This window comes from Hemibagrus wyckioides, linkage group LG10, assembly GCF_019097595.1.
Source record: "Hemibagrus wyckioides isolate EC202008001 linkage group LG10, SWU_Hwy_1.0, whole genome shotgun sequence".
NCBI classification, from domain to species: domain Eukaryota; kingdom Metazoa; phylum Chordata; class Actinopteri; order Siluriformes; family Bagridae; genus Hemibagrus; species Hemibagrus wyckioides.
In genome coordinates, this window is record NC_080719.1 from 7,646,018 (window position 1) to 7,669,735 (window position 23,718).

General features: G+C 38.4%; 2 protein-coding genes across 15 annotated transcripts; both read left to right on the forward strand.

Annotated features, from left to right (window-relative positions):
- Positions 1-922: 922 nt before the first annotated feature.
- On the forward strand, positions 923-7,974 carry LOC131360105 (Fc receptor-like protein 5). 3 transcript variants are annotated; one of them, XM_058400199.1, is made up of 12 exons: positions 923-1,227; positions 1,315-1,341; positions 1,423-1,440; positions 1,571-1,728; positions 2,352-2,627; positions 2,875-3,147; positions 3,752-4,057; positions 5,426-5,527; positions 6,120-6,144; positions 6,967-7,087; positions 7,167-7,232; positions 7,460-7,974. In XM_058400199.1, exons 4-12 carry the CDS (start codon positions 1,575-1,577, stop codon positions 7,508-7,510), a joined length of 1,374 nt encoding a protein of 457 aa, XP_058256182.1. In that variant the 5' UTR covers positions 923-1,227; positions 1,315-1,341; positions 1,423-1,440; positions 1,571-1,574; the 3' UTR covers positions 7,511-7,974. The 3 variants fall into 3 exon arrangements, 2 of the variants coding, with proteins under 2 accessions (XP_058256182.1, XP_058256181.1); XM_058400198.1 differs by having other exon boundaries at positions 927-1,227; positions 1,423-1,728; XR_009205846.1 differs by lacking the exons at positions 7,167-7,232; positions 7,460-7,974 and having other exon boundaries at positions 934-1,227; positions 1,423-1,728; positions 6,120-6,412; positions 6,967-7,081.
- Positions 7,975-8,085: 111 nt separating this feature from the next.
- Positions 8,086-22,960, forward strand: LOC131360107 (putative high affinity immunoglobulin gamma Fc receptor IB). 12 transcript variants are annotated; one of them, XR_009205849.1, is made up of 7 exons: positions 18,497-18,870; positions 18,951-18,977; positions 19,059-19,364; positions 19,871-20,146; positions 20,732-20,811; positions 20,939-21,013; positions 21,590-22,960. XR_009205849.1 is itself a non-coding variant. In XM_058400210.1 (6 exons), exons 4-6 carry the CDS (start codon positions 19,211-19,213, stop codon positions 21,871-21,873), a joined length of 714 nt encoding a protein of 237 aa, XP_058256193.1. In that variant the 5' UTR covers positions 8,086-8,370; positions 18,951-18,977; positions 19,059-19,076; positions 19,207-19,210; the 3' UTR covers positions 21,874-22,960. The 12 variants fall into 12 exon arrangements, 10 of the variants coding, with proteins under 10 accessions (XP_058256193.1, XP_058256187.1, XP_058256189.1 ...); XM_058400210.1 differs by lacking the exons at positions 18,497-18,870; positions 20,732-20,811; positions 20,939-21,013 and adding an exon at positions 8,086-8,370 and having other exon boundaries at positions 19,059-19,076; positions 19,207-19,364; XM_058400206.1 differs by having other exon boundaries at positions 18,494-18,870; positions 20,939-22,960.
- The last annotated feature ends 758 nt before the right edge of the window (positions 22,961-23,718 follow it).

A 23,718-nucleotide genomic window follows, 5' to 3' on the forward strand; every position in this document is an offset into this window, starting at 1 on the left:
CAATAAGACAAGAGCCATCTATGAAAGAGTATTGTTTGGTTTTTCTTTTTTTATTGTTTGTTTGTTTATTTGTTTGCTTTTGATAAAATGAAATTTCAGCAATTTTTCATAGCAAGTATTTCAGTCACTCAATCTTGAAGAAACCCAGAGAGGTTTCACATAGTACTTATGTCCAGGATGAGCAAATAAGATTAAGACAAGAACTCATTTAGAAAATGTCTCTCCTTTGGACATTTGTAACAACCACTTGCAAGAATCATTTTCACTGTACAAGAAGGAACACTTGTTCACTGGATGTAATAGAAATGTTTACTGAATATTAGCTGGATGTTTCTTACTAAATATTTTAAGACAACTCATACCGATTCCCATTAGCACAGTATCTCAAGAATTAGTGGAGGAATGTATATGGAATTATGATTTGATGCAGATGATTCGATTTTAGCATTAATGCAAAACAAGGTCAAACACCTGAAATTAATTTATTCAGTTTGTCATTCAGACATGTTATTTTCACATTTATGTTTCATGAACTAAAGGTGAGCTAGTTTTTTGCTATTGGTGAATCCTGCTGTCCGTCTGTCTATCCACACGCTCGTCCAGTCGAGATTCGGATCCTGGTTAGCACAATATCTCTAATACAAATGGTTTGATGGATTTATATGGAATTATTATTCCTGCAGATGAACTGATAGATTTTGTAACTGAGCCAAACAAAGTCAAGGTCACTGCAAGGTTAAAATGTCTCAAATTGATACTTTACTGTTATAAGTTTATTTAACAGTATTTGTAGCAAGAAGGACATGATGGAAGCATCCCTATCCAAGCTGTTGGCATTAAGTTCTACTTATTAAAAATAACAGCACTCTTCTTGCTATTGACTGGAGGGTACAAACAGGAAAATCACTTCTAATGTGCAATACTGCTCAGACCTTCTAACGTTAAAGTGCTAAACGTTCCTATCAGCACAGTGCACATGGTGAAGTGGGGGAAGACTCAATGGGGTGTGTCCCCATTATCCAACTCTTGCCAGAATGAGGAGTGCCCTTCATAGTGTGCATGCTTAGGTGTCTGAGCACATGACTGCCTGAAAGACTAACGTTAGTAATTTATGCTCATCATCTAATGCTATGTCTCATACACGTTGGTCTGATTCTGAGGAAATAAGCATCCATACATCCTGCTGGACAATGACCCAAAGGTTTTTCTGTCTGCTGGTGATTATGGGTAAAAAAATATATTTATTTTGAAGATGATTGTTAATAATATCTTATATTGTGTTGTGAAGTAGTTTTTTTTTTTTTTCTTCTTTAGGCTTTTGTACCATGTGGCAGAAGGCGGGTAAGTGACCGCGATATCTAATGTCAACTGGGTCTTCTGAGTGAGTGCACTGTTTTCTAACCGTGTCATTTCCTGTTTCAGATGCTAAGATCACTTTAGGTAAACCTGTACTCAGTGGTCCCTCGAGAAGTTTAGTGGGATCATTTGAGGAATTTTACTGCAAGCTGGACAATATCCAAACAAATGAGACCATTCTATATGACTTGTTTAATGAAGTTAATTTATATAGGGCTATGGGGGAATACAGCTCTCACAGCAAAGAGGAGGCCACATTTCCTAGTCTTATTACACCTGATTATGATGGAACGTTAATCTGCAAGGCCAGTGTGCAAAACAACTCAGAGATCAGTCCCACCTTCAGCAGCTGGATGAACTTCTCTGTAGTGGGTGAGTTAAAAAATGAGAATATTAAATATTAACCTAGGATTTATCTAGATTTACATTACAAAGCTTATTGGGGATAAATGTGCACAATTTATTAAGTAAAAATTTAATAGACACATTTATTTTCACTACACAGCCATGTATGCTCTTTGTTAAAAGCACTATACAAATAACATTGCATTGAATATATCTATACAGTATATATAAACAGTGTATATAAAATACAGACTGTCCAAAGATTAGAAAAACATGCCTCTCAAAAGCTTTGAAAAAGAAAATTAATTAATTTTTACCCATAAGTACAAGTTTATAAAAACATTAGCTAAATAAATGTTTGTTAAACAATATTCTGAAAGTGAAGTACTAGAAGAGGCATTAAATGCTGTTAAAGCTCAGTGTTAGTGACTCTAACAGAAAATGCAACAAGACAAAGCAAATCATCTTTAATGTACAATACAGTCTATACAATGTGCACAATAAAGAGAGGTTTTTATGGAGAAGACTCCATAAAAATAGTAATTAATTACCCAAGCAGCTCTGAGCAGTCCATAATCCATCACTGAATGTTGATCTTTTTCTCTCTGTATAGAATTCTACTAAATAATTTGTGAAATGTTGTGTTTCAGTGCCTGTAGAAGGTGCACACATCATATCAAGCCCTCCTTCAGAAGAACTTTGGGAAAGAGACAGTGTGACTTTACAGTGTAATGTAACTAAAGGAACTTATGTATCATATGAGTGGTTCCTGAATGACAGGCTGCTCCTCAACGACAGCAACGAACTGCATATATCAAGCCTTTCCAGTAAGGACAGCGGAAAATATGTCTGTGTTGCTACAAACTACTTAAATGAGACAGATTATTACAACAGCAGGTCTGATGGAAGGAATGTTCATGTTAAAGGTAGGGTTTTAGCAGTTTTTGGATGAATCTGTACAAATAAATTTGCTAATGGAACGAGGATTACCTCTTACACTTCTACCCTGAAAAACCTGCATATTAATCTTTATTTATAGTTGGCAAGAGATTTTCTATGGCATCTTTACAATTTTTTATTTTTTCCTTTTTCTTTTAGTTTTCACTTCAGCTAATTGTTTCCTAGATTACTCACAATACTTGTCTCACCTTTCTCACACTTTGCCCCACTCAGAACACCTGACAAAGCCTAAAATCTCATTTGAGGTCATCAAGAATGTAGATGGAAATTTCAGCGCCAATGTGAAATGCCAGGTGACAAAAGGATCCCCGCCCATAAACTTCACCCTTTTGAAAAACAATCACAAGGTTAATACAGTCATCAGTGAACACCAATATGCCTTATTTACTCTTCCCATTACTCTGGACCAAGACATGGGCATGATGTATTGTCAAGCAAACATGGGGAAAGGCCCACTGCAGAGTGAAAATCTGGACATTAATGTGGGTATGTAATATAAACCAAATACAGTTATATTCATTTACTTAAAATACAGTTCTCAGATGCAATATGGATTTAAAGCAGTCTCATAGACAGTATATAGTATATACACTTTTATAAAGTCTACACACCACTGTAAAAATTGTAGTTATTTGTAGGAAAAAATTAAACCTTTAATGTTATATAGCAACCAAAATAAAATAATTCGAAATGTTTTAGAAGAACAATTTTGCCATAACCTGTTTGCATAGGTGTACCACTTCTCAATAGTACTTTGTTAAAGCACTTTTGCTTTGATGTACTTGATTCCCACTGAAGGTGTATTTGCTATTTCCACCAGCATTTTTTTTTCTTCATCATTTTATGTTAGAATTTTTATATAACAATGTTGCGCTTTTTATTTTTGCCTTTTTTTAAGTTCCCATAATTTATCTTTCATTTATAAGAGTTTATATGAAATTATATAACATTCAACAGTCTTTATTTGTAATATTTTTCTAGTCCAATTAACTTCTTGAGGGCGCAGTAAAAGAAAAAAGAAAAAAAAAGAGCAATAATCTGTCCATTCTGGTGGTCTAAGGAGGACTTGTTTGCTGTATCACACTTACAGAGTCAGTAGGAGGTAATGTGACAATGGCACTGCAAAAAGGTATAGGGAGAGATTTTGAAGTGTCGGGTGTGTGGCTGAATTGCAAAGTGGAAAGAGGAATGCATCCCCAGTACAACTGGTTCATCAATAACACCAGGCTGGAAGGACAAGGGTCGTTTTACAGCACATTTGCCCCAAACAACTCAGGCCTCACAGTCAGCTTGTACCCAAACAGTGGCAGTGCTGGGTTCTACCACTGTGAGGCTTTTAACTCATTTGACAACACTACAAGACTGAGAAGTACCACGATTCTAATTAGTCATGAAGGTAACAGAACTTTTACTGTTTGCAATAAACACGTGTGTAGTCACCACTTGTTAACATAAAGTCAAAACTGAGTAGAGTCAAAGCAGTAAATGCAAAGCTGAAAATATGATCATGGTCCCTTAAGCTTTGGTGTAGGACCACACTATACAACCAAAAGTATGTGCGCTCCTGACCATCAACACTCATATGTGATTGTTAAACATCCCATTTCCAAACCATTGGTTAGTAATATGAAGAAGAGGCAGTCCTGCTTTTGCTGTTATAATCACAATTATTCTTTATGGAAGGCTTTAAACTAGATGTTGGAGCATGGCTTTGGGGATTTGTTTTCATTCAGCAACAGGAGCGTTAGTGAGGTTGCGCACTGATATCAGATGATGGGGCCTGGGGTGCAGTCAGCATTTTAATTCATCCCAAAGGGATGAGCTGTGGTAGATGTCATGGTTCGGTGCAAGACACTCAGGTTCTTCCACATCAACCTAGGCAAAGTAAAGTTGTGTTCTAAATGATGTACTACACACTATGCACTTAAAATATGCATATCATGCATATTCAAATGGAAAACACTAATGTTTTTTTTACTAAACAACTAAATATAAGCCGTTTCCCAGTCAATGGCAAATTATGTCAAATCCACATAATGCAACGCAAATAGCTTAAGTGGAATACAGAGAATATTTTAAATCTTGAAAAATTAATTACACAAGTAAGACCCTGTTTTCTACTAGAATGTTGTAAGCCATCTTGAACATTTTTCGAATACAGTGTCAGTGCCTGGTAGCCCCGCCCCTCTTCTACTACATAAGCAAAGCTGTGGCCATTGAGTGCATGAAGTGTCCAACATTCCCCATGAAATTTGCAGGGTGAAAACACTACTTACATTATTTACACTACAAAATGGCCTAGAATAGTCAATAAGTATGTGGGACGCACCTTATGTCTTCACTGACCCTGCTTTGTGCACATCGGGGAATTTTTGGGCCCCTTAGTTCCGTTGTAGAAGAACTACAGCATCGAAAGACATTATAGACAAATGTGAGCTTTCAGCTTGTGGATACAGTTTGGGGAAAATCACATATGGGTGTGATGGTCACGTGTTTACATACTTTTTTTATATATACATTTATTTTTTTGTGTGTGTGTAAATGGGCTTGTGGAATGGGACACCATTATGCATTGTGTAAATATGGAAGTAATATGCTACTTGTACATTTAAGAACATTTGTGTCCATTTCGACATAAATAGAAAGGTCAAGTAAAAGGATGACCCCCATTTTAGGGTCAGTTAAAGTAGAACTGTGTCTGCAATAATAGAAGGGTTAATCATTTCCACTGTAATCATTTCCATTTCCACTCTTTCCATTGTAGTGTTTAACAAAGTATCACCTGTGGTGACAGCCACCGTTCTCACCTTTTTCTCGCTGCTGATTTGTGCCGTGTTAGCTTGCTGTGTTTATGGAGTGGTGTTACGTGAGTAAAGCATTTCATGCCTTGCCATTAAGCTAACGCTTCATTATTTTTCAACTTAATATCTAATCACCACATCTGTGACATATGTCTGATTATGTAAAAGTAATAAACTTAGGATGTTTTTCTTTAATAAGAAAGAAGCTCAGATATAGTGGAATTTTGAGGATAATTTAAGTAAGATTTATCAAAGTTGTTTTCGTGGAGTTTTATCTAATACCAATAAAAAAGTCATTCCTGTTACTAACAATGTCCATTAAATTTTGAGATATCGTCATGATGTGCAGTCAGACCCACAGAAATTCGTCCTACTGATAAAAGTTGTTTCATTTCCATAGACGCATTTAGAACTCAATTCCAAAATCTGATGAAACCTTTCTATAAGATTGTGTTTAATGGCTTCCCTAACAACTGCCAGTAAAGACCTCCATTATAAGCGAGTTTCAGATCATCACATGTCCTTTTTTTCTTCAGTAAAGGGAAGGGAAACATGTTGAAATGGTAGATGGGGTTGATTAGGTTGAAAAGTGTTAGTGTACTCCTTTCATACATACATAATGTCATTGTAATGTATGCTCTTTGTCTTCTTTTTCAGGAAAAAAGCGATCCAAGCTATATATGTAAGTTAAGAGTATTGTAAAATTCCTAACAGGATGAAAATACAGCACAGTGATTCTTTACCGCTACGGCGTTTAATACCTTACTATGATGATTTTCAGCTTCACATAACCCCATTTAACTGAAGATGTGGTCATTACCCCCCTCATATTGCTTTTAATCTGCCATGTGCCTAAAAGTCTAACATCTTACATAGTGTCATCGCAGGCAAAAGAATTTGGACAAGGAATGAAAACAGGATGTGTTGTTACAGCACAATAATCAGTGATGGTCAGTTTTCTATACCATCACTTTCCATAAGGGGTTTTATTCATTTTAATTACACAGCAGTTTTTCATTTATTAGAATTTTGTATTTCTAAATGATGACACATTGTAAAGTTACATTTAAGACAGCAGATTGTGAAAACCAGAAGTTACAGCTTTAGTCCTGACTGCTATGAAGCTCTTACACTGCTCAGAAATGTTAAATAGACATCTTCTTACAATGAGCCTCAAAATATAAGCTATGATTTATTTTTATTTATTTATATTTTTTTTAATTCTTTGGCTTAGGGTTCCTGTTGCTATAGAAACGATAATATATTAGTGGACATTAATATAGACTATTCATTTCAGACAGCACAGTCTGAGCTGTTGACCATTCAGATAAAGACTACAACAGTACTGCGTTACAGAGTTATCTCATGGATCCACAGCATCAATACATATATTATCTCTGTTTTTATCTCCTGCTTATGTATTGTATTGTATGTATTATGTAAATACACATCTGACCGACTGTGACCTTGGTTAAGCAAACTTGTGACAATGTTTGTCTTTTAGGTTTAGATTAAAAGACTTCACAGACAAGCATATCCTAATGGATGAGGATGATGATGATGATCATCATCATCATGATGAGGAGATTGAGGAGAACAAATATGAAGAAGAAAATAATGATCTGGTAAGGACCAATTTTGTCCAAGTTTCTTTTATGAAAAGTAATTGTGTCATCCACTTTGTTATTTATTCATTTTTTATAGGATGCAGAGGAATATATTGAAGATATGGAAGTTGTACAAGCCTCCATGATGAAAGATTCTGATGAGGTACTGTGAATCACACAAAGACTCCTCTGTTTCCTTATGGAAAAGTATTCAGCATTTATAAGACTTGCATAAACACCCATCCATTTCCAGAATAACAAAAAGGCAGGATTGTTCAAACTACACAAGTTGTGTCTCTTCCACTATTGTCTGCAAATTCATTTATATCAGTCCTACTCTCAGTGAGTATTATCTGAAACAGGCTATTGTTATTTTGGCTTGTGTTGCAGAGTGAAGAGGAAGACGAAGATGAAGAAGAGGAAGAGACCATCTTACAATAAAGTTGATGAATATTTGTATAAAGTTACTATTAATTTAGTCATTGCAAAGTCTGAGACCACATTAAAAATCTGGGATTTTTTTAAAAACTGGAAATAAACAGAAAGCTTTTGCATTTTGAAAGGTCTATAACATAAAATGGAAATGGGAAACATCTTGACTATTCAATGTTCAAGATGTTGTGCAATTTCTAGGTCACTATTTACATTTTAAGCGAATGCGTGATATTGACCCTGTTAACTCCTCTCAGCTCGAGAGGTACAGCCTGAGAAAGGCCATAGTCTTGGTGGTGTTATTTTTCTACTGTTGCTGTGCTGTGAGTTTGCTCAGAAATTACTGATAAACAATAAGAAACAGACAAGCTTACGTATACAGTTTTTGCATAAGATTACCTTTCAGTTTGTTTAGCATTGTATGTTGTTTTATAATATTGTCATTTAATAAAATCTTTATGTTTTTACTCTTATATATGGGCATGTGTGAGTTTGTTTTGTTTGTGTGTGTGTGTGAAGCAGGAGGTACTAGGTATTGTTACATTGCGGAATCTGACAGCTGATGAAATTTCATTATGGCAAAATTTCTGTTTAACTTCAAATAGAGTCACCAACTAAACACTGCAGGCACACAGTATATAGACCATTTAAAAAAATGACTTTTTTTCATTGACCCCAGACCAGAGCACTGTCTCTGCTGACTCGGAGTTGTCCTTGGAGGACTATCAGAATGATATCTTCGAACAGCTGCCCAGTGCACAGAGAAGGCTGCAAAACAAGGATCAGGCACAGGAAGCTGAGGTTCACTGGAATCTCAATCAACCCCTGAAGATGCTGCCCCTGTGTATACAGGAGAAAAGGACCCTCAGGTGATTTCCTTTATTTGCTAATTCCTCCATTTTTTTAATGATAGTAATGTCAGATATTATCTTCTATGTCAGATATTGTCGTTTAATGACATTTTGTTGTGAAACCCCTGAGCATTTTAATTTAATAAATGAAAACTTTCATTTTCTTTAAGAATATGAGTCATTTTAATGGCGACAGAATGGCTTTAGGGTATCTCATTCACTATCCACTTTATTAGGAACACATGTAGGCTTGCTCATTTATGCAGTTATCTAATCAGATAGCAGCAACACAATGTATACAATCATGCAGATACAAGCCAAGAGCTTCAGTTTACATTAGACAATAGAAAGAAAAAAAATATTTCTTTGACTTTGATCATGGCATAGATGTTGTTATCAGAAGGGCTGGTTTAAGTATTTCAAAAACTGCTGGGAATTGCACACACAACAGTTTAATTAGTTAACTGCATGAACGTACAGGTGATTTACTTTGTATTATAAAGAGAAAATATTGCATCGTCCATCTCTAATCTAAACACAAACTGGGTATCATGGAAGAGGAGTCAAGAAATTGCAAGACAGCAATTGAGGGAGCAGATGAGGAGGGCTGTCTCAGGATTACTGCTGTGGAAAACACACACAGCAGTGTGTGTTTTGTGTTCCTGTGATGCTATGTTAATGGAAAATAATACATGGAAAATAATACATTTTGGGGGATGTTAACAGTAATGCTGAGTTCACACTGCACGACTTTTCAGTCGCCCGACTAGTTTTGTAAAGTCGCCAACTAGTGCTTGCAAAATCAAGGCAAAGCGGAGCGCGTGCACGCAAGTGACAGTCGCGCAGTGTGAATGACCAAAAACTCGATCTGACAGAGTGCCCAATGAGTCAAAGTCGTGCAGTGTGAAAAGAGCTCTGACTGATCCATACCTCGGCGATGACCTACAGCCAATGAGAGAGCGAGATCCAAGGCAGTGGGTAGTTTGGGGAGGAGTTATAGACCACAATATCAGCAAACATGGCTTCTGTTGGAGCATTTTAGAGTGTAATAGAGTTAATAGGTTTTTATCAGACAAAAATGTCTCAAATATAGTTATATCAGAATAAATAAGCTTTATAATTACATCAAACAGAAATAAAGCAGAAATATTTGCTTGACCAGCCGCATCAGCAGCAGCACATTGCAAAATTACTCATTTGTTCAATTATGCAGAACACACAATCCTTGTTTCCTGCACAGACCATTTGGCTCGCAAACTTTTTGCGGGGTAACATTTCTGCAGTGTGAACCCGGCATAAGTTGTGCAGGATTACACAATGCCCTAACTAATTATTTTCCTCTAATAGCACACCTTATCATGTTTCCATTTTTACTGAGCTCCAGTGTTTGATTTCTTTGAAAACATCATAGAATCCCATCCGAGGTCCTCTCTGAACCTGTTCCAATCTATGCCAAGTTTGACATGCTGTAACTGACAGTTGGCCTCTAACTGTTCAATTGAGAGCCCTCCAGAGAGCCTGGATGATTAGATGCTGAGGTTGTTGGCAGTGTGCTTGATACAGAAGCATCCAAATAAAATTTCAAACATGTAGACTTTTGGAAACCTCTCACATATTTCCTAATTACATATGGACCTGCCTCAATCTGATTTTAAAAATAACCAGAGGGTCGCAAAACCTGTCATATTTCCTTTTCTGTCCACCTCTTTGTTTTCCAGGGCTTTAAGGAACATTCACTAGTTTTCTATGTTTTCTACATAAAGCACACTTTAGACTCAGAATGTCTGAACACAGCTCTCCTCTTTTTCTTTAGCATGTTCACCATACTCCTCCTCAAACTCATCATGATTGTGTGCAGGTCAGAGCTCTTTATTATAAACGTCATTTTTATCAACGACACTTTTATAATTGTACACCGTATAGGAGCAGAGCAAATCTGCAAATTAATTAAGTATTACCAGGTAATAGCCATAGTATTTGTAAAATTGTATAGTGTAAGAAACTAAAGACTGCGTACGTACCAAGCCTTGTTGGATAATACTGCTTCTTGGATTTACTGTGTATGGACTTTAATTCACATTTCCTGGTTTACGAGTTTCAGTTTTGTGAGTTTCGGTTTCGTTTGCTTTTCCGTGTTTCATTTGGCAGTTTTTGAGCAGTTTTTTTCATGCATATTCCCGATTCTGTCTTTTGCTTAGCATTTTGGTACTAATAAAGATTTGCGAATGGACTCTCAATCAGCTGCCTTGGGCCAGACATTACAGACTACTTCGCCAGAAGTGGATCCAGCGAATCTCCAGGTGGTGATAACACATCAGGGAGCTATCATCCGGACCTACGAGGAGCAACTCGCAGCGCTACAAGCTTCGGGTGAGCCGGCCGTACAACCACCACAAGCCACTGTCCCTCCCCCCACACACATCACGGCAACACCGCGCTGTGTTTCGTATGGTGCTGCCCAAGGAATTTGATGGCTCTGCGGACCGATGTCGAGGTTTCCTCCGGCAGTGCGAGAATTATTTCATATTTCCAGCCCAATGCATATCATTGACCACCAAATGCGCCTTCCTCCTCTTGCTGCTGATGGGGAGAGTGTTGGACTGGGCCTCTGCAGTCTGGAGATGAGTGGAAAACAGCCCACATAGCACTGCAATGGAAACTGCCATGACATTGTTTAATCAGGTTTTCAGGAGCTATGGTCTGCTGGAGGACATTGCATCTGACCGGGGCTTCCAGTTTTCCTCCCGAGTGTGGCAGACCTTCTGTGACCACCTGGGGATCAACATGAGCTTGAGCTTGGGCTACCACTCTCAGTCGAACGGGCAGACAGAACGCCTAAACCAAGAGCTCCGGAGGTATCTCAGGGTGTATGGCAGTCGAGAACAGTACTTGGGGAGTGAGTTTCTGAGGTGGGCTGAAAACGCCCAAAACTCACTCATTCACTCTTCCACTGGGCTAATACCGTTTCAGTGCACCTTGGGGTTCCAAACGCCATTATTCCCATGGTCTGGGGAGTCCCTGCCATAGATGACTGGGCCCGCCATAGCCAAGGGGTATGGGAGAGAGCACATGTCCGACTACAAAGGGTCATCTGTCGCCAAAGACTTCAGGCAAATTGTCGCAGATGCCCACACCCCAATTATCAGGTGGGACAATGGGTCTAGTTGTCCGAACAGAACTTAAAACTCAGGCTCCCATGCCGTAAGCTCAGTCCCCAGTTCATAGGTCCCTCTCGCATCGGATGACGATCGGATCAAGAGAGGGGGGGGGTCTGTAACATCGAACTTGGTGTCAGGCCAACAGAGGGAGTCCTCGCCCAAATTCTAATGCACCCACGAAGAAACCTTCCGGGGTTTCTCTTTTCTTCTCCTATACACCCTGCGCGTTGTTCTCAACTTTGTGGTGTTAGTTCTTCTAGGTGGCTCCATCTTTCTGATTTATTATGCCACCAATAAATTGGTAAACTATATGGAATCATATGACTCAAATGATTAAACAAGTACCTTGCCTAAAATCATAACAGGTTATATAAGCCATTTAAATATAATATTTGTAATTGCTGTTGTTTGGAAGGAAATATAAATGTGCTATTTTTTGGCATTTTATTTCATGTTAATAATGAAATGCATTTAGAGGAATTTGTTCTATTGAGAAGGCTGGTGAAAGCGCTAAAAATGACATTCTTTAAAGAAATGAGAAGAGCTTAACATCTCTTAGCATGTGACATGGAATTGTTACTGCTTTATAATTTGAGCCAAGGGAGGCCATCATCAAACTTTTTCACCCATGAAGCTTTTATTAAATTTAAATTAACAGGATGAGTACTATTTGGCTGAGCTAAATGAAAATTCACCTGCGTTGAAAAAGCTGACGGAGCACTTCCTGGGCTCACCACCCTTCAGCGCTACATAAACATGTTGTCAGCGTGCCTTCCTCACCAGATTATCTCTCTGCTTTGCTGTGGAGTCATCCCACCCTTGGCCTCTGCCACTCTTCTTTTGTTGTTGCTTCTTGGCTGGATTTCCAACTGTTTTTCTAACACTGTGTTTTGGATTATCCTGCTCAGATTTGTTGCCCTGGACCCTTGTCTTTTGCTGTTTAGCTTGCTCTCCTTAGTTTCTTTCCCCGGTAACTATTTTCGGTTTTGGGAAACCGACAACTGGGAGCTGTGCAAGGTTTTTGATACCACTGTACCAGAGCAAGACGCCATTTGAGTGTTGTTTGAGATGAGCCAGGGCAGCCGCTCAGTCGTGGAGTTTGCGGTAGAGTTCCTTACCATTTTCCTGCCATCGAAAGTGGGTGGAATGCCACCACCCTATACGACGCCTTCTGCCGTGGGCTTGCCATCGGAGCTGGACGAGTTGATCACCCTAGCCACCCACATCAACCATCGCTTTCAGGAAAGATGAGCTGAGAAGACCCCCCGACACTCCTGGCTCCCCAGTTCGCAACAAGCCACCCACTTTTCCCTGATGTCACCACCCACTGACAACGGCCTGTGTTCCTCTGGCGTCCTCCCAGCCCATGGAAATCAGTCATCGTCACCTGCCCCCTGCTGAGAAGGAGAGCTAATGTCTATACTGTGGGGAGGCCGGGCACATTGCAGCCTCCTGCCCAGCAAAATACAGGGCTTGTCATTGAAACCACTACTGAAGGCCTGCAATGACCAGGTCCATGAGTTAGCCGTGTTTGTGGATTCCGGGGCTGACTCAGAGTTCCTCGATGAGGAGCTGGCTTGCCAACTGGGCATCGAGACTGAATCTCTACCTTCGGCTCTCCAGGTCCAGCCCCTGGATGGCCATATCCTGCACCAAGCATTAGAAGCCATGAACACACATCCACGAGTCCCTCGCTGCCGGTATCATCCATCCATCTTTGTCCCCAGCCAGGTTCTTCTTTGTCGAGAAAAAGGACAAGTCACACTGCCCTTGCTTTGACTGCAGGGGCCTGAATGCCATCACTGTCAAGAACCGCTACCCCATTCCACTCATGTCCCCTGCCTTTGAACTCCTCCAGGTGGCCACATCCGCATCAGAGAGGAAGATGAGTGGAAGATTGCATTCAACACCCCCACATTACACTACGAATACCTGGTTATGCCGTTTGGTCTCACCAATGTGCCAGTGGTGTTCCAGGCTCTTGTCAATGATGTTCTCAGAGACATGCTTAACCGATTTGTCTTCGTGTACCTAGATGACATACTCATCTTCTCCCACTCCCTGGAGGAACATTTCCGTCATGTCTGTTCCATGCTCCAGTGCTTGCTCCAGAACTGTCTGTATGGGAAGGCAGAAAAGTGTGACTTCCACATCTCCAGAACCACCTTTCTGGGGTTCATATGCTCAGCCGGTAGTGTACAGATGGATCCTGGGCAGATATAGGCAGTGAGGGCCTGGCCAGAGTTGGAAACCCGTAAGCAGCTTCAACAATTCCTGGGTTTCACTAACTTTTATCGGAAGTTCATCACCAGCTCACGTTTACCCTGCAAGCATTCATCTGGTCCTCTGAAGCCAAGCAGGTCTTCACCAAACTCAAGAAACTGTTCACCGCTGCCCCCATACCAACTGGATCCCACTTGCCAGTTTGTTGTGGAGGTGGATGTGTCCAGCAATAAAGGAAGGCTGTTCTGCCCGATCACCCAAGTCCTCCAGTGGTGCCATGGTTCTCGCCTGTTCAGGCGATGTCGACGCGTCTGAAGGAAGGCTTGCACAGCCTTGCTCAAGTCTTCAGTAAGCTATGCTCAAATGGCCAACCATAAGTGCCGTCCAGCATCTCCTTACCGGGTCGACCAGAGGGTCTGGCTGTTGACCTGCACCTGAAGGTCACATGCCAGAAGCTTGCACCACATTTTGTTGGTCCGTTCCCCATTTCCAAGGTGCTCAACCCTGTGGCGGTACGTCCCAAGCTCTCCAGGGTCTTGCGCATTCATCCTACGTTCCTACATTTGACAATATTTACAACTGTACAAATGTATCACTGTGAGTGTGAATTATATTAATGTGTCTCTCTTTAAATGCTGTCAGTGTGCAAATATGCCATGAATATTAAATATGAAAAAACATTAACTGCTGTGAGAAAAACTTTATTATGAAGATTTATCATAATTTATTATTAAGAATTAGTAAGTTGTATCATATTGTCTACAAATGTAATATATGCCTGTAAGTCATATTAAATTGCACACATACCTTGCGTAGTGACTTTCAGGTTCAGTAATTCACATTGCGACAGCTGAAGGAATCAATGTGCATCGTATTTTTTAATATATTCACATAACATCTAATCATAAAGCGTCCACATTTTTTTGCTGCAATTTCCCTTTTCTCCAGGAAGTATAGTGAAGTGTGTAAAAACACCTGGGTTGAGCTATTTGTTTGCTGAGTCATTTTGTGATTCAGCCTAAAAGGTTAGCCAACAAAGAAATTTCTCTTCCCTTTTACTGATTGAAGAACTGTTGCGTGTACATTTTTGGATACCAGATGTGATCTTTTATTATCCCTCATTTGATAAAAGAAATAGCTCGACCAGATAAATGCTAGCAAACAAATCAATGTTATGCTAATGACATTATGCTAGCATCTGCTCACTAATAGCAATAACAGCAGTATAGAATGAGCTAATGTGCAAATGTTTTTTAAAAAATTTTCTTTTTCAGAAATACTTGAGCAATGATGGCACGTGTAATATTAAGAATACATCCTTTTAGTACTTTTTTATTGACTTATTTCAGATTTTTTCCATGGTTTTCTTACATTTGTCTGAGCTAGAAAAATGAGCATGTTTTCTAAAGCTGGTCAAGTACCCTAACTCTTCCAAATCCCAAGAAAAACATGAACACTTTTTATCTAAAGCTTACACGTGGCAGGGAGGAGTAGTGTACAAGCTTAGAGCCTTTCCAATCTCTTATATTGACAGCTGATTTACAAGAAATTTTATGGCTGATGCAATATAAATGTATAGTCTGAATTAATTTATTAACTCAGACTCTGTGAATCTTTTTGTTTCCACAAAAAGGAAATCTACAAGACAGAGGACTTCATAGGACTTTAGGACTAACATGACAAGCTGCATTTTTTGTTTGTTTTATTAACTTTAAGAGGCTGAAAAAGGTTTATATTTATCATAGCTTGTATCGTGGATATTCCATAACATTAAATGTTGAAAAAACCTTTGAAGTATACTAAAGAAAAAAAAAAAATGTAATCATTAATAAACTGCTGAGGTGTAAGTGGAATAGGACATGCTGTCACTGGAATATAAATACATTTTTTAAAAATTCTAAAAAAAAAAAAAAAAAAAGAAAAAGAAAAAATATCATCCTGTGGTATCCCATATAACACTATCCAGTTAGAACGCTTTAAATCATTCTATTGGTATCTGTTAGCTAGCTAATGACAATTAATTTTTTAACTGTTCACAGAATACCTGTCAGCTCCCAGGCTGTCATTCACACTTTTCCACAATGGCTCAGGCTACTGTGCTAACATCAGTTGTCGTGTTGAATTATGTTGATGTGCAGGAGGTGGATTTACTGGATGCTTGGTTTTCTTGCTTGGATGCTTGGAGTGGAGAACGACATCCAGCAGCTTCTCAGTAACTCAGTAAAGGAAGAAGCTAGTTTAAGTGCTTCAGGAAAAGGTAGGTCTTCAGACGTCGTTTGAAGACAGTCAGTGACTCGGTTGTACGGACATCTAGTTCATTCCACCACCTCGGTGCCAGAACAGAGAAGAGTCTAGATGTATACCTACCTTTTACCCTGAGAGATGGTGGGACCAGTAGGTCAGTGCTAGTGGATCTGAGGGAGCGAGGTGCAGTGCGAGGAGTAATAAGATCTTTGAAGTAAGATGGTGCTGGTCCATTCTTGGTCTTGTAGGCAAGCATCAGTGTTTTGAATCTGATGCGTGCAGCTACCCAAAGCCAGTGGAGGCAACGCAGCAGAGGGGTGGTGTGGAAGAACTTAGGCAGGTTGAAAACAAGCCGTGCAGCAGCATTTTGGATCATTTGCAGTGGATGAATTGCATTCAGAGGAAGACCTGCCAGTAAATAGTTGCAGTAGTCCAGTCTCAAAATGTCCAGACCAGAGACTAAACAAGTACTTGAGTAGCCTGTGTGGATAGGAATGGTCGAATACTTTTGATGTTGTACAGAAGAAACCGGCATGAGCATGTCACATTAGCAACATGGGAGGAAAAGAGAAGATAAGCTGGGTGTCATCGGCATAGCAGTGGTATGAAAACCCATGTGAGGATATAACTTTTCCTATCTTTCTATGTTCTTATGGTCTTTCAATGGCTCCATCATTCACCTACTTTAATCCAAATGACCAGTTCCTAGTTCTCATGCACATCAACCCTGAGAACTCAGAGTATTACCAGTATAGAGCGAGGGACAGTTTAGACTCTAACTCATCGTGGGTGGAGAGGCCTTATGGTGCCTTTTGTCTTTTTTGCAGTAGAGACCAAGGATTTTCCTCTGAGAAGATAATTTATTGACAGAATTAAGAATCTGAGGGGAACATAACCAAATATTACAAAAAGTGTTCTAACTTTCTGTCATCAATATCCTTGACCCCATCTCTAATGACTGCTGTTTTCTAAGCTCTTTCTTATAAATCCTCTATGGGAAGTTTAAAACTAGAATGTCATGTAAAAAAAAAATCATGGATTCAATGTAATGACAAAATAATAGTTAACATTTAGTTAAGGCATTGGGGATGTGAATCAAGAAGACAAGAGTCATGTACGTAACAGTATTGTTTGGTTTTTCTGTTTGGTTTTTGATAAAACAAAATTTCAGCAACATTTAATAGCAAGTATTTTAGTTACTCGATCTTGAAGATCATTTAAAAATATGAGAACTCTGATAAAAACCCATTGAGATATCATATAGTACGTACATCCAGAATGAGCAAATAAGATTAAGACAAGACCTTATTTAGAAAATGTCTCTCCTTTGGACATTTGTAACAACCACTTGTAAGAATCATTTTTACTGAACAAGAAGGAACACTTACACTGGATGTAATAAAAATGTTTACTGAATAATAGCTGGATGTTTCTTACTAAATATTTTAAGACAACTCATACCGATTCTCATTAGAGCAGTATCTCAAGAATTAGTGGAGGAATGTATATGGAATTATGATTTGATGCAGATGATTCGATTTTAGCATTAATGCAAAACAAGGTCAAACACCTGAAATTTATTTATTCAGTTTGTCATTGAGACATGTTATTTTCACATTTATGTTTCATGAACTCAAAACCTATTTAAGAGCTTGTTTTTTGCCATCGGTGCATCCTGCTGTCCGTCTGTCTATCCACACGCTCGTCCAGTCGAGATTCAGATCCTGGTTAGCACAATATCTCTAATACAAATGGTTGAAGGTAGCATTTCTAGCAAGAAGGACATAATGGAAGCATCCCTATCCAAGCTGTTGGCATTAAGTTCCACTTATTGAAAATAATAACAGCACTCTTCTTGCTATTGACTGGGTACAAACAGGAATGTGCAATATTGCTGAGACCCAGTGGCGGGCCGTGCACACACCTAGGCCTTCACTGGTGTCCTTCCTGAATTAATCCACCTCTATACCATCATTATGAAGCCACGGCAATAGATACTAATCAACCATTAAATATCAAAGTAAAAAAGAAATTAGGCTACAGTGTTTCACACCTAAAATGGAATAGTCAATTTTATTGCAGTCCGCCTAGAAAATGCATTTGTAAGGATGTCTGCGACCAAATCCATTTCTTCTCCTCTGTCAGCCATTGTGAGTTAAAATATATATATTTTATTTAGTTTGTGCGGTTCGCTGCCTCTGACTACTCCAATTATCCAATCAAAGGACAGGAAATTGCTGACGTAATCGTATGCCTGCTAGATGGCCCCAGTGATGGCAACTTGAAATCTGATTGGTTAATGTAACAATTTCAGTGCCACTTATTTTAAGCTACAGGCGCCTGCACCATTGATTCTGAAGGCCTTAAGGCAGACGTCTTTCACCCTGGCAACACATAATGTCAGCCACTGGCTGAAATATGATTGGATAAATACTCTTATCATAAATATACACTACTGGAAGCAGCACAACCAAGAGAAAAGCTATGAAATGTAGAGAATAGACTATTGGGAATAATTTAATACACATTCTTGGAAAAATATATTTTTGATTCAGATCACTGCTATTTAGGCCAGCAGTGAAGGCCTTGCTGGCCCTGACAGCCCACCACTGCTGAGACCTAACGTTAAAGTGCTAAACGTTCCTATCAGCACAGTGCACATGGTAAAGTAGGGGCAGACTCGATGGGGTGTGTCCCCATTATCCAAATCTTGCCAGAATGTGTGTGCATGCCTAGGTGTCTAAACGCATGACTGCCTGAAAGACTACAGTTAGTAATTTATGCTCATCATCTAATGCTATGTCTCATACACGTTGGTCTGATTCTGAGGAAATAAGCATCTGTACATCCTGCACAATGACTCAAAGGATTTTCTTTATGCTGGTGATTATGGGTAAAAATAATCTTTCTTGTAAAGATGATTGTTAATAATATCTTATATTGTGTTGTGAAGTACTTTTTTTTCTTCTTTAGGCTTTTGTACCATGTGGCAGAAGGCGGGTAAGTGACCGCGATATCTAACGTCAACTGGGTCTTCTGAGTGAGTGCACTGTTTTCTAACCGTGTCATTTCCTGTTTCAGATGCTAAGAACACTTTAGGTAAACCTGTACTCAGTGGTCCCTCGAGAAGTTTAGTGGGATCAGTTGAGGAATTTTACTGCAAGCTGGACAATATCCAAACAAATGAGATCATTCTATATGAGTTGTTTAATGAAGTTAATTTATATAGGGCTATGGGGGAATACAGCTCTCACAGCAAAGAGGAGGCCACATTTCCTAGTCTTATTACACCTGATTATGATGGAACGTTAATCTGCAAGGCCAGTGTGCAAAACAACTCAGAGATCAGTCCCACCTTCAGCACCTGGATGAACTTCTCTGTAGTGGGTGAGTTAAAAAATGAGAATATTAAATATTAACCTAGGATTTATCTAGATTTACATTACGAAGCTTAATGGGGATAAATGTGCACAATTTATTAAGAAAAAATTTAATATACACATTTAATTTCACTACACAGTTATTTAGCCATGTCTGCTATGTATATCTTTATGTTCTAAGCATTTCTTTAGTACATAGATCTGCTCTAAATACTGTATTTTAAAATACAGACTGTCCAAAGATTAGAAAAACATGCCTCTCAAAAGCTTTGAAAAAGAAACTTAATTAATTTTACCCATAAGTGCAAGTTTATAAAAAAAAATATGTCAAATAATAAAACATAGCAACTAGCAAAATAAATGTTTGTTAAACTTTAAGCAGGCTTCATAAAAATAATTACTATTTTTAATTACCCAAGCAGCTCTGAGCAGTCCATAATCCATCACTGAATGTTGATCTTTTTCTCTCTGTATAGAATTCTACTAAATAATTTGTGAAATGTTGTGTTTCAGTGCCTGTAGAAGGTGCACACATCATATCAAGCCCTCCTTCAGAAGAACTTTGGGAAAGAGACAGTGTGACTTTACAGTGTAATGTAACTAAAGGAACTTATGTATCATATGAGTGGTTCCTGAATGACAGGCTGCTCCTCAACGACAGCAAAAAACTGCATATATCAAGCCTTTCCAGTAAGGACAGCGGAAAATATGTCTGTGTTGCTACAAACTACTTAAATGAGACAGATTATTACAACAGCAGGTCTGATGGAAGGAATGTTCATGTTAAAGGTAGGGTTTTAGCAGTTTTTTGAATGAATCTGTACAATATAAATTTGCTAATGGAAAGAGGATTACCTCTTACACTTCTACCCTGAAAAACTTGCATATTAATCTTTATTTATAGTTGGCAAGAGATTTTCTATGGCTCTTTATTTATTTATTTTTACTTTTTTTTTTTTGTTTTCACTTCAGTTAATTGTTTCCTGCATTACTCACAATGCTGTTTGACTACCTATTGATACAAGTGTAGTGTGTTTTAGCCCGTGCTTCATCCCTATGTAAACAGAGCCAAACCTAGTTTCTGCATGAACTGTGCCGCAGTGTTTAACTAGACTATTATCCCTTTTGTCCTTCATGATATCAGCGTAGCATTTGATACCAATGTGGCAGAATCTATGAAAGAAAAACATAAAAAATCACAAATGAGTCAAAAAACACATCACAAATATTTCAATCCAAACATATCCAGTGTGTTTCAAGGTGGACGTTTCCTTTAATCAGTTAATCCGTTTGTCTTTCTTTAACATATGATCTTAGAATTCTAGAATCAGTTTTTCTTGTCTCATTTTTTAACACCTTTCTCACACCACTCAGAACACCTGACAAAGCTTGAAATCTCATTTGTGGTCATCAAGAATGTAGAGGGAAATTTCAGCGCCAATGTAAAATGCCAGGTGAGAAAAGGATCATAAACTTATAAACCCATAAACTTCACCCTTTTCAAAAACAATCACAAGGTTAATACAGTCTTCAGTGAACACCAGTATGCCTTATTTACTCTGCCCATTACTCTGGACCAAGACATGGGCATGATGTATTGTCAAGCAAACATGGGGAAAGGCCAACTGCAGAGTGAAAATCTGGACATTAATGTGGGTATGTAATATAAACCAAATACAGTTATATTCATTTACTTAAAATACAGTTCTCAGATGCAATATGGATTTAAAGCAGTCTCATAGAGAGTATATAGTATATACACTTTTATGAAGTCTACACAACACCTGTTAAAATTCTAGATATTTGTGGGAAATAATTAAACCTTTAATGTTATATAGCAACCAAAATAAAATAATCAAAGAAAAATAAATCGAAATGTTTTAGAAGGAAAATTTTACCATAACCTGTTTGCATAACTTTACCACTTCTTAATAATACTTTGTTAAAGCACTTTTGCTTTGATGTACTTGACTCAGACTGAAGGAGTATTTATATAACAATTTTGCACTTTTCATTTTTGCTTTTTTTTTCATTTCCCATAATTTATCTTTCGTTTATAAGAGTTTATATGAAATTAAATAACATTCAACAGTCTTTATTTTTAATATTTTTCTAGTCCAATTAACCTCTTGAGGGTGCAGTAAAAAAAAAAATAAGTCAATAGCAATAATAGCAATAATCTGTCCATTCTGGTGGTCTAAGGAGGACTTGTTTGCTGTATCACACTTACAGAGTCAGTAGGAGGCACTGTGACAATGACACTGCAAAAATCTACAGGGAAAGATTTTGAAGTGTCGGGTGTGTTGCTGAATTGCAAAGTGGAAAGAGGAATGCATCCCCACTACAACTGGTTCATCAATAACGCCAGGCTGGAAGGACAAGGGTCGTTTTACAGAACATTCCACCCAGACAACTCAGTCCTCACAGTCAGCTTGTACCCAAACAGTGGCAGTGCTGGGTTCTACCACTGTGAGGCTTTTAACTCATTTGACAACACTACAAGACCACGATTCTAATTAGTCATGAAGGTAACAGAACTTTTACTGTTTGCAATAAACACGTGTGTAGTCACCACTTGTTAACATAAAGTCAAAACTGAGTAGAGTCAAAGCAGTAAATGCAAAGCTGAAAATATGATCATGGTCCCTTAAGCTTTGGTGAGGTCAGAGAGGTGTCCAATCTTATCCGCAAATGGCCAGTGTGGGTGCAGGTTTTCATTCCAACTGGGCAGAAGCCACACCTGAGTCTACTGAAAGCCAAGATCAGTTGATTAGCCAGTTGGAATCAGGTGTAGCTTCTGCTTGGTTGGAATGAAAACCTGCACCTACACCGGCCCTTTCTGGATAAGATTGGACACTCCTGGGTAGGACCACACTATACAACCAAAAGTATGTGCACTCCTATCCCCCAACACACATATGTGCTTGTTGAACATCCCATTTCCAAACCATTGGTTAGTAATATAAAGAAGAGTCCTGCTTTTGTTGTTATAATCACAATTACTCTTCATGGAAGGCTTGAAACTAGATGTTGGAGCATGGCTGTGGGGATTTGTGTTCATTCAGAGCCACAGGAGAATTAGTGAGGTTACGCACTGTTAGAGATAGGCTGTTGTTTTTTAGCTTTTGTTGCAGAGTGAAGAGGAAGAGGAAGAGACCAACTTACATTAAAGTTTCTGAATATTTGTATAAAATTACTATTCATTTAGTTATTGCTTGAATACAGTAATGTAAAGTCTGAGACCACATTAAAAATCTGGGATTTTTTTTTTTAAAAACTGGAAATAAACAGAAAGCTTTCGATTTTTGAAAAGTCTAAAACATAAAATGGAAATGTGAAACATTCTTGACTATTCATTGTTCAAGATGTGCAATTCCTAGGTCACTATTTACATTTTAAGCGAATACATTTTTAGTCTTGGTGGTGTTATTTTTCTACTGTTGCTGTGCTGTGAGTTTGCTCAGAAATGGCTGATAAACAATAAGAAATAGACAAGCTTATGTACACAGTTTGTGGATAAGATAACCCTTCAGTTTGTTTAGTGTTGTATGTTGTTTTATCATATTGTGATTCAATAAAATCTTTATTGTTTTTAGGCTTGTATATGGGCATGTGTGAGTTTGTCTCGTGTGTGTGTGTGTGTGTGACACCAAAGGTCTAAAAGTTTTGACTTTGTGTAGACAACCTGCAGCCTTTATTAAAAGGACAAAATGATAACGTAGAAAACTTTTGTTATTGTTTGTTCAGAAAACATTTGCGAGAGAGAGAGAGACTTGCTACAGTGATAACCTATAGGCTATTTATTCGTGCTGTGTATATTTACTTAGACTTGCTATTTTATTGCACTACTCGAGCTTTGAAGGAGTGGTTACGGTTTGACTTTGACAACGCTCTCTGTCGATCGCGAAGGAGTCGACTCTCTGACTCGACTCTTTCAGGTTAACATTTTGAGCCGACTCTCACGAGACGTATTTTGCTTCAACTTCACACACTTGGCGTTGCTCTTCCACCTTAAATCCATAAAATTTATTCAACGCAAAACTGTTTTCTTAATCTCCGCTCACCTTTAGTAATCACTGGGTCGCTGTGACATTTAATATCGGTATTATACATGAAACCAAGTTTGTTTCTTTCTCCAAACAGCGCTTTATCTTTAGACATACCGATGTAACACGTGACTCGCATGCCCTGCATGAATAGTTAGAAGAAAACCGTGACTTCACTAGTCGTCACGATAATGCAAATTTTGTCTAGTTTAGAACAAAATGGCAGGGGAATCGTTTGACAGCGAAATGAGTCGGCTCTTTTCGGTGAGCTGAGTCAAATCATCTGACTCACTGAAAAGATCCGGGATTCCCATC

Excerpts from the sequence above, each read along its gene's own strand:
- LOC131360105 (XM_058400198.1), top strand. The coding sequence starts at position 1,131 with ATGTCTCATACACGTTGGTCTGATTCTGAGGAAATAAGCATCCATACA. Across the intron at positions 1,729-2,351 it reads GATGAACTTCTCTGTAGTGG|TGCCTGTAGAAGGTGCACAC; the intron begins GTGAGTTAAAAA and ends GTTGTGTTTCAG. Across the intron at positions 7,233-7,459 it reads TGATGAAAGATTCTGATGAG|AGTGAAGAGGAAGACGAAGA; the intron begins GTACTGTGAATC and ends CTTGTGTTGCAG.
- LOC131360107 (XM_058400202.1), top strand. The coding sequence starts at position 18,777 with ATGTCTCATACACGTTGGTCTGATTCTGAGGAAATAAGCATCTGTACA. Across the intron at positions 18,871-18,950 it reads CTTTATGCTGGTGATTATGG|GCTTTTGTACCATGTGGCAG; the intron begins GTAAAAATAATC and ends TTTCTTCTTTAG. Across the intron at positions 19,365-19,870 it reads GATGAACTTCTCTGTAGTGG|TGCCTGTAGAAGGTGCACAC; the intron begins GTGAGTTAAAAA and ends GTTGTGTTTCAG.